This window comes from Ammodytes marinus, assembly GCF_949987685.1.
Source record: "Ammodytes marinus genome assembly, chromosome: 14".
In the NCBI taxonomy this organism is placed as follows: Eukaryota; Metazoa; Chordata; class Actinopteri; order Uranoscopiformes; family Ammodytidae; genus Ammodytes; species Ammodytes marinus.
In genome coordinates this window covers 2,810,244-2,820,243 of record NC_137218.1, presented here as the reverse complement: position 1 = coordinate 2,820,243, position 10,000 = coordinate 2,810,244, and the positions used below count along the sequence as shown (strand labels likewise).

At 40.8% G+C, this 10,000-nt stretch overlaps 2 protein-coding genes across 3 annotated transcripts in view; both read right to left on the bottom strand.

Annotated features, from left to right (window-relative positions):
• LOC307260359 (uncharacterized protein) overlaps positions 1-4,660 on the bottom strand; it is a 16,105-nt gene extending 11,445 nt beyond the window's left edge. Inside the window, exons 1-2 of one of the 2 annotated variants that reach the window (XM_080040579.1) lie at positions 4,072-4,660; positions 338-506 (exon numbers count right to left, since the gene is read on the bottom strand). In XM_080040579.1, the coding sequence (XP_079896705.1) occupies positions 338-506; positions 4,072-4,371 (469 nt within the window). In that variant the 5' untranslated portion in view covers positions 4,372-4,660. The remainder of the gene's footprint in view (positions 1-337; positions 507-4,071) is intronic. The other variant, XM_080040580.1, reaches the window with a different exon arrangement.
• Positions 4,661-8,121: 3,461 nt separating this feature from the next.
• On the bottom strand, positions 8,122-9,437 carry LOC307260327 (uncharacterized protein). The gene is made up of 2 exons (XM_080040539.1): positions 9,071-9,437; positions 8,122-8,792 (listed from the first exon to the last, which is right to left on the bottom strand). Exons 1-2 carry the CDS (start codon positions 9,385-9,387, stop codon positions 8,696-8,698), a joined length of 414 nt encoding a protein of 137 aa, XP_079896665.1. The 5' UTR covers positions 9,388-9,437; the 3' UTR covers positions 8,122-8,695.
• Positions 9,438-10,000: the final 563 nt, after the last annotated feature.

Below are 10,000 nucleotides of genomic sequence, written 5' to 3'. Positions count from 1 at the left end.
GAAATGACGGCGCTGGTGTGGAAGCTTGTATTGACTCTGTATACGTTCGTTAATTAACGGATTAATCGCACGAATAAAACGCGCCCGGTGTGCAAAGGCCTTAACTCCAATAGCATTTTGCAGTATTCCGTCTTTATTCTTGACATTTCTCGACATAATGAAAATAAATCTTCCTTATCTGATTTTTTTTCTCTCTCTCCTGTCTGTGGCCCTAAAACTCTTCTGTACTTTAGTATGTAGTGTAGTAAAAAGACTAAAACTCTTCTGTACTTTAGTATGTAGTGTAGTAAAAAAGAAAGAGTATGTGATTTAGAACACAGGGTAACTAGATACATACCTGGTTTAGGAGCAGAACAATAGTCGTGGTCTCTCGTCACCACTGTCGCTGCGATCGCTTCCATCTCCTCTTCATATAGCAGAGGAAAGACCGGGAGACCGTCAGGGCCTAAGCCAGTCGCCGCTCTGATAAAAGCCGACTCCCTTCTCGGCATTCCCCAGTAGTCCCACTAAAAAACGGGAGGGTAGTAAAGGTACACACTAGGGCTGGCCCGAATGCCAATTTTCAGGCTTCGAATATTCGTTGGTTTTTCCGAGCGAATATTCGGATATTCGTTCCAGAAAAACACACCATCAAAAACAACATAAAAAAAAAAAAAAAAAAAAACGTTAATAATCCCTATATACTCCCTGGAACCGATTTTAACAGTATCTGCATATTTTGTTGAAGATTTACACGCTCGGAGGTGAAGTAATGGATGCGCTATGACACGTAGTGATGTAATATCCTCTTAAATGAGCAATACTACTACTACTACTACTACAATATTACTAACTTTTATATCCAAATATAAAATTATTTGATGACATTATATTGCAGTACTAGCTTCTTGCAAAAAAAATGTTGAAAAAAAAATTTGAAAAAAAAACAAAAAAAACAACAAGCTCCGAATACTGATTTAAGCTCCGAATACTAATTTTCCGAACGAGTATTCGAATATTCGAATAATTCGGGCCAGCCCTAGTACACACCCCATTTTTTTAGACGCTTGATGTGACCTCGGTTGGTGAAGTTAGCCACGTCAGCTAACGATATCCTGCTAGCACTACATGTAATGTTAGTGTAGTCTGAACCACTAAAAAGTGCCGGCTACAAACAAACGTGCTACCTTGTTTTATTTTAAAGTTTGGCCCTTCGCTTTTAATCCACTTCTTCCTTAGACTCAATTCAGTCGGGAATCCAGGAAAACTTAAGTAGTGTTGGCGTTGTTTGTTTGTTCGATTTACAAACGTGCTGTGTTCTATTTCTATTCATTCGCTTTAAATGTTTTATTTCGATTCATTCGCTAGCGTGTATTATGTATTCTAATCTTGCCCCTGTAAAGCACTTTGAATGGCCTTGGTTGCGTTCCGAATCGCATACTCTTTCTTTTTTCTTTTTTTCTACATACTACATCCGACGATAAAAATAATCTAGTTAGGATGCAGTAGGCATACTATTGGGACATACTTTTCTCTCTTATTTCATCATAACATTGCGCCTTGATCTTGCCTCTTGCTTTTATATCCGTCGCATCCCCGTTTGTTTTCATATGGAGGCTTCGTCGATGTTACGTCACTTCACGTGCGCACTGGATTGTGGGTCAGAATCGCCCAAATAGGATGCACTTTTCAACACTAACAATCTTGGCCGCATGAAGTAGGACATCCGGGTACTTCTAACCATCCTAAATCTGGCCACAAGAATCGGGACATCCTAAATCTTTTTTCTACAGATTATATAGTAGAAAGTATGCGATTCGGAACGCAACCCTTGTGTCTGAATTGTGCTATAGAAATAAACTTGCCTTGCATCCAAAGTGGAACAGAGCAGAGCTTTTTTGTGTTCATCCCTGAATATTTATGTATTTTAATGTATGACACAGAGTGCTGTTCATATCTGATATCAAAACGGCCCAATAAATTCAATCAAAATCAATCAATTCAGCCATTGTTGAACTGCGCCGGAAGTGGACATGCACAACACTGACAAATCCCGAAGAATGATAATCCCCTATGCATTGAACCAGAAATCTCAACTTCTAAAACACTTACATCTACTAAACTTTCCACAATCATTCTCAGCACTATTCTGAAGGTTATTACAGAACGATTTGTTTTATATGTTGTTTATTGTCTGATTTATAATACAAGTTACTCTTAAAATCATGCCAAAAATGCATTTTTAATACCCGTCCATAGTTTTTTCGATTTATATATATATATAAAAAAAAATATCTGTATCCAAAAGCTGTTCTCTAAAAACTTCAGACATAAATTAATATGTTGTCAAATTAAACAATTTTTACCTGTGGCTTTATCCTTTACCTTATAGAATATTGAACTGGGAAACATTCCCTGTGTTCCAATCCCCATACTTCCCTACTATTTAGTATGCCAGAAAAAGATTTAGGATGTCCCAATACATGCAGGTCAATTGTAGTATGCTGAAAATACATAAATGCCCCACTAACTCCAATAGCATTTTGGAGTATTCGTCTTTATTCTTGACATTTCTTGACATAATGGAAAAAAAAATCTTCCTTATCTGATTTTTTTTCTCTCTCCTGTGGCCCTAAATCTCTTCTGTACTATTAGTATGTAGTCAGGGCCGCCTTTATGCACGGGCTTACCTGGGCTGAAGCCCCAGGGCCTACGAAGATCAGGGGCCTCTCTCAAAAAAAAAACATTGTCATTTAAAACAATAAATTATTGACTGGCTCATGATAGGCCCCTAATCTTTGTGGGGGGGGGGGGGGGGGGGGGCGTACGGAGAACAGGGGCCCATCATGAACCAGTAAAGAAAAAGGAAAAAGAAAGAGTTCAAAGAGAGAAGTAACTTTGGGATAAGGGAATATTTAAAAAAAAAATGGAATGCTGACTGACTGGATTTTTTGTTTCTGCTTTTTGGTATTTCTGCGTCTCCAAATTATTCCAGAAAATAGCTCACATAGGACACAGTTGATATAGCCTTAGTTTTCTTCTCAAAGTGCACCAGATTGATGCATTTTACTTTAAAAGGTTCAAATTTGTCTTCCTCTCAGCCCCAGGGCCTAGTGGCAGGTAAAGGCAGCCCTGTATGTAGTGTAGTAAAAAGAAAAAGTACGTATGTGATTTGGAACACAGGGTAAGTATCACACTACATGGTGATAGGGGCTTTTTTTTCCACCCATTTATATATATATATATCCTCATAGATTTATATCAGATGAATCTTCATAATATATTAATATATACTTTTTATATCGCATAGAAATCTTACCCAGGACCTAGACTAGCTGAGGTATTCTTTATCTGTTGCCCTGGAGACACGAACTCTACCCATTTCTGCCTGTTGCTAGGCTAACTGAAAAAGGTTAATTTAGTCTTACTTTATAAATTAAACTTGTATGTTCATGTAAACAGACTAGTATTAATTTATTTGTACCTTGACATCTTTCGGCTAGGCTCGTTAGGAAATTTAAGTAAACAACGTCGCCTTTTCCTTATAGCCTAAAAAACATTTTCTAGTAGGCTACCCATTTGTTGACTTGCTAACCCGCGATAACCTTATATATACATAGATTGTAAATTAAAATATTATATACAGTGTAAGGGGATAATTATGGAGGTATTATGCTGACCTTAGGAAAGTTGTTATTGTTTTTTTCTTCTTCGCTCATTAAAGGCGGATCGCTAACCAATATATTTGGTTGCTAGCGCCACCTATCGTAACGGAAAGTAACAACAGGCTACACACACACACACACACACACACACACACACACATATATATAGAGAGACACACACACACACACACACGTTACAGCAGCATACATCTAAGCAATATCTATGGTAACAAGCAAGATAGCAAGTTACATGATCAATATCCATGGTTGGCAGCTCTCTCTCTCTCATACACACTCACACTCTCACACTCTCACACTCTCACACACACACACACACACACACACACACACACACACACACACACACACACACACACACACACACACACACACACACACACTAACCAGCAAGTTAGCCACAACTTACATGATCGTCATCGGGTTGTAGATACTTTTGGAGAGGCGGCAGAGTGGGCACGGCTCCGGGCATTAGACGCAACCTCTTAGCGAAGCCCATAACTTTCTGGTTGAAATTACTGAACTGGTCGTTGGTAAAATGGACGCTGCAAATGCGTGAGTTCTTGTACACGGTGCCGCTGTAAGTCGACATAAAAAAGGTCCACTGTCGCACCAAGTGAGCGGCATTTGGGAAGGTAAAAAAGGACACCATCTTGTCGTCGTCTTCGCTGGTGGACGGGCAGCCTGGCACGGCGCAAAAATGATGCATTATGAGAGAGAAAGAGAGAGAGAAAAATAGGCTAGAAGAAGGTATAATGTGTGTGTGTGTGTGTGTGAGAGAGATAGAGACACACACACAAAAAGAGACAGAGAGAGAGCGAGAGATAGGCTATAAGAAGGTATAAAGTGTGTGTGTGTGTGTGTGTGTGTGTGTGTGTGTGTGTGTGAAAGAGCGAGAGATGGTAGAATATTCGAATTATCGCTGTTAAATCATAGTGTTAAATTCAATTGTTAGCTAACTGATAGCAACATGCTACGTAAACACAAGAAGAGGCCGTTTGGGGTTCGAGCGGAACCAGGAAGCATTTATAGAATGTTCATAGGAACGTTCCGACGGGAGAATTGTCGTGATTGGTTCGAAAATTCTTAATACGTATGAAAAGAACGCCATAACCACCGCCCATTTTTAAAGCCCCAAACGAGGTTAGCGAGGGGGCGTTAAGAGTTTCCATGGTAACAACAGCCGGCAGCTCCCACCAATCAGAAACGCCGCTGTGACACCTGGGGATTGTGGGTAGTGTAGTTCTTCGCATCGGAATCGCGAATAAACAAGTGTTTTTCTTAAAATGAGGTTGATATAATGTGATCTTGTGTCATCTACAGTAGCATATTGCATCGGTTTATACAGGGGTAGCTCGTGGTGAGTGTGTACAGTGGATTGTTATGAAATTATAGCTAATAATAATATCCGCTATGGAGAAAATGAATGTGATTTTAACTTTTATGATTTTCTGTGGCAATGCAATGTCAGTTTGATCAAGTGAATAATGAGCCGATACCTTCACGTGCCTTTCTAAATCACCTGAGGGTAAGATTTTGAAAAAGCCTCACTTTTGTCATCAAAATAATACAACAAATATTATATTAGCTTTAATATAGGAGTCATCAATTGGGGAGAATGCTTGTGAAAATCAGTGAATATCTCCTCATGATCTGCCACCTGTACATACTGTGTGCACTGGAAAAAAATAGGCTCTGTAAACGGGCATGTTGTGGGCTATGGTGGCCCCCTTTGTTTACACCTGTTGTTTTACCAGTTTACAGAGCCTAGGCTGTGTATTAACAGATTTGTTTTGCACTCACAGTACAGACAGGTAGTGGATCATGAAATATTCACTGACGCCACCTTACATGTTTATAAGTGGAAAACGAGTCCAGTACATATTTGGGTGCTAGCGCCACAGACACACACACACACACACACACACACACACACACACACACACACACACACACACACACACACACACACACACACACACACACACACACACACACACACACACACACACACACACACACACACACACACACACACACAGTACAGACTTGCCCCCTTCCCTAACCCCCCATTAATGGAAACAAAGAATGAGTCCAGTACAAAGCTTTCTTCCATAACTTCTTTTTCTTAGATATTTATTTATTTTAACAGGTGGATGGTTGTAGATCTAACGGGTCATTTATTTATTTTATTACACTGGAATGAAACACATTTTGCTTGTTGGGCTGTAAAAAGGCATTATCAGTTTAGGGGGACACATTTCGCTCCTTAAAAATATCTCCAAAATGAAATACACTTTCCTAAGGCTTCGGCAGATTATTAACACGCGAGACGATATTAAGCTTTTAGACACAGCAGAAAGTACATCATGATGAGGCAAGAAGAAATACACAGACTGAGTTCGAAAAGCCCTACTAACGTCCTCCCTCCTACATACTCAACATGTACATACTACATACTGTCTACTTAACCATCCATTGTGTATGCGAGGTTAGTCTGACCGTTTACAGAAGCAATAAAGAATTTAGAAAAAAACTTCCATGTCGTTTTGAAAAGACGCAATGCATTGTGGGGCGGTTGAGTATAGGAAAAGTATCCTATCGATCCACACACAAAATCTTCCCGGAAGTTAGTACTCATTCGAGCATTTCTCGCCTACACAAACTCACATACACAACCACAACATACTCAAATTGATGTCAAAATTAGTATGAGTAGGACGTTAGTATGAGTAGGACGTTAGTAGGGCTTTTCGAACATAGCCACAGACTGAAGTGCAAGCGTCATGGCGGCGACTTCTACGGAAAAGCATTAGGGACAAAAGAGTGAAAAAAAATGAGATTAGGAAGTATTTTTTTCATTATCCATTTGAGAAAAAAGTTGACAGTTCCAGACAGTTCCATGATCCTGTTAGTTCCTAGCCTGGTGCTACCAGACCATCGTACTTCATTTCATTTGTACAGAAGGTCTGGAATCGCTCAATTGACAAACGTAAACTCACTTGGAGGCGGGTTGTCTGTTGAAGTTTAAAACTATTGGATCTGCCCAGTGCCACTCTGGATCTGCCAACCAATCGCATAACGTTTGGTCGTGACGTTATGTCATGCGCCGGCTTCTGACTACAACTGAAACTGGCGCACGACCTCAACGTCATTGTTCTCAGCCACTCCCTCTGTTCGCTGATTGGACCGGTAAAAGAGAAATTGAGCGGAAGTAGGTAGGCGAGCGGTGCCAGGCTACGAGTGCACGATGAAAGAAAAAAATCCTCAAATTGTTTTCCACCAATTGACCCTTCTACCCTTCCGTAGTAGTTTCACCGCCCTATACAAAGAGTAGAGAAGGACCCAACATCCAACGTCCGACTGTCTTTCTTTGTTAATTGTGCGTCACAGAAGAACAGCATATAAATAATTACTTTTAGACCACAGCACACACACACCTCTCTGCATTCACACACACGAGAATCCTTCTTTAAAACACACTTCATTTGTGTTTTTTCTTCTTAGTTCGAAATCCTTTTTTCCTTTTTTGGCATGAAATGGTTTTTCAACATCAGAGAAAGTCTGTGTCTTTCAAATGCTGCAGCAAACTATCAGTCAGTTATCTAGGATTTCATTTCATTGCACCAAAACACAGCTGTAGCTTTGTCCCGTGAACTCATTTTAAGTGCCGATCCATCTGGCACGTGTTGACGTTTTCATAGATTGGCGACTGTGTCTCAGGTGGTAGAGCGGGTCGGCCAATGATCAAAGGGTTGGAGGTTCGATCCCCGCCCCGGCCACTTGTGTGTCATGGTTGTTGTGTCCTTGGGCAAGACACTTCACCCACCTTGCCTCGCGTGAATTTCGATGAATGCCTGCTATCGTTGTGTGAATGGTAACGTGCAAATGGAAACAGGTCACCCTTGAAAAAGAGTCTCCGGTCTCAATAGGATTTACCCAAATAATAATAAAAAATCTTTAAAAAGCACCATTTGAATTAACCCGAGGGCGTCCAGAAGAGTTGCAGAGTGGATATCCATGTACAATAACTTTCTTTCTGACGTAATGTTCATGTTTATGTGACAACAAGCAATGAACCAGCAGGTGAAATTGGTCAACAACAACAACAAAAAAAATGTCGGAAAAAAATAAGTCCATAGGAGTGAAATCCGCAGTGTGTGCAAAGTCACTGTTGTCATGAATCGTTTTGTGTGTCAGGAACCAAAAAAAAATCAATAAATACTCAATAAATAACATCTTTCTATGTGTTTCTATGACTCTATACAATATTTTAAGCTGTTTGTTTTCACGATTAAAGCTGGGGTGGAGGATTTGGGGAGAAAATGGCAGTTGGGATAGAGATTCAAATCCAAATACCTCAACCGCTCCACTTGTTCTCTTTGGTCCCTCCCCTATGGTCCCTCCCTGACACGCTCTTCTACACCAACAACGTCGGTGCCAAAAGTGAATGGACAGTCCCAACAGCCAATAAGAACAGAGAATCGGAGCCTCTCTCTGATTGGTCAAAGTGTACAGCTCATGTTAACTTTGACCAATCAGAAATTACACACCCCAGCTTTAATGGACCTAACAATATACTAGTGTGTTGATTTCAATTTTGTCCTTTAAAAAAAAATTACTCCATATTCATTTGAACTGGGTTTAGTTGTGTCGAATCATGTAGAGCCACTGTAGAACCCCGTCTGTTAGTGGAAGGCAGCCCCCGATTGGTTCATGTAGTCATCAATCTAGCCTCCAGTCAGACCGGACCCTCCCCACTTTCTGTCTGTTAGTGGAAGGCAGCCCCTGATTGGTTCGTGTAGTCATCAATCTAGCCTCCAGTCAGACCGGACCCTCCCCACTTTCTGTCTGTTAGTGGAAGGCAGCCCCTGATTGGTTCATGTAGTCATCAATCTAACCTCCAGTCAGACCGGACCCGCCCCACTTTCTGTCTGTTAGTGGAAGGCAGCCCCTGATTGGTTCATGTATAGATTGACGGCTACATGAACCAATCAGAAGCTTCCTTTCACTATAAGGGAAGAACTAGTGTCTTATTCTTCTTCATCATCTTCTTCTTCATCGTCTTTAATCTCCAGATATTCCAGCCCGACCTCGTCCATATCCGCCTCGTTAGGATTCGATTTCTGCCTTTAAATCAAATAAAAATTAAAATCAGACTTTATATTTAGGTCTATAGCACTTTTCATAGACCTAAAAGAACAACAAAAACGGCCATAACCCCCTCCCCGCCCCCCATCCACAAACAGAGCAGTACATGAGTACTTACTGCAAACACACACACACACACACACACACACACACACACACACACACAAACACTTAAAAGCCTAAATAAACAAAGAAGTTAAATAAAAAATATAAATTAAAATTATTAAAAAAAAAAAAAAAAAAAAAATCCACCTTACCTTCCAACGTCGCCATTTTCTTCAGAACCTTCCTCAACCTCCTCAATCAATTCATCTTCATCATCGTCATCATCATCATCATCATCAAAATCATCCAACACATCTCTCTCTTCTTCATAGGAGGAAATAGGCGAATAGTGCGGCAGGTCAAACACATGTGGACTGCTCGGTGGCGACACGGTGGCCACATGTGGTATTGCAACAGGGATATTTATTGGCACAGGGGGGACTGTTATAGCGCTTGTGTTGAGAGTGTTGGTGTTGGTTGTTGTAGTTTTGTTTGAAGAAGGAGCACCAGAGGAGGGGAGGACAGCCATTCCCAAGCCCGATGGAAGTGCTCTCGGCTCGGGTGTGTACTCACGGATCTCCCCTGTGTGGAGGAAAAATTTACATGGTTTAGTTTTAAGTTTTGATGTGATTAAATACAATCAGCCTGGTTTAGGGGTGACACCTTGAACATACTGAGATACAAAGTAACATCAACTTGTACAGGTGCATCTAAAAAATTATTAGAATATCGTCGAAAAGTCCATTCAAGAAGTACATTCTGTCGTTATTTTTAGTGTTGAAATCAGCAACTTTGAGAGGTTCTGACCCACAATCAACTGCAGCAGAAGTTACATCACATGGACTGAGCCTCCCAGTGAAAACAACCAGCGATGAGACGGATATATTAGCGAGGCAAGATCAAGGAGCCATGTTAGGATGGAATAAATAAGTTAAAGCGTGTCCCAATTGTAGTATACTGCATGCTAACTAGATACTGTTTATGGTCGGCTGAAGTATGTAGAATAGGGAAAAAGAAAGTATGAAATTTGGTATGCAGGGTTGTTCTTCATATTGGACACACACACACCCCCCCACCCCCACACACTCAAACCTCCCCCCCCCACACACACACTGACACACTCAAACCCCCCCCCACACACG

Excerpts from the sequence above, each read along its gene's own strand:
- LOC307260327 (XM_080040539.1), bottom strand. The coding sequence starts at position 9,387 with ATGGCTGTCCTCCCCTCCTCTGGTGCTCCTTCTTCAAACAAAACTACA. Across the intron at positions 8,793-9,070 it reads GAAAATGGCGACGTTGGAAG|GCAGAAATCGAATCCTAACG; the intron begins GTAAGGTGGATT and ends TTTGATTTAAAG.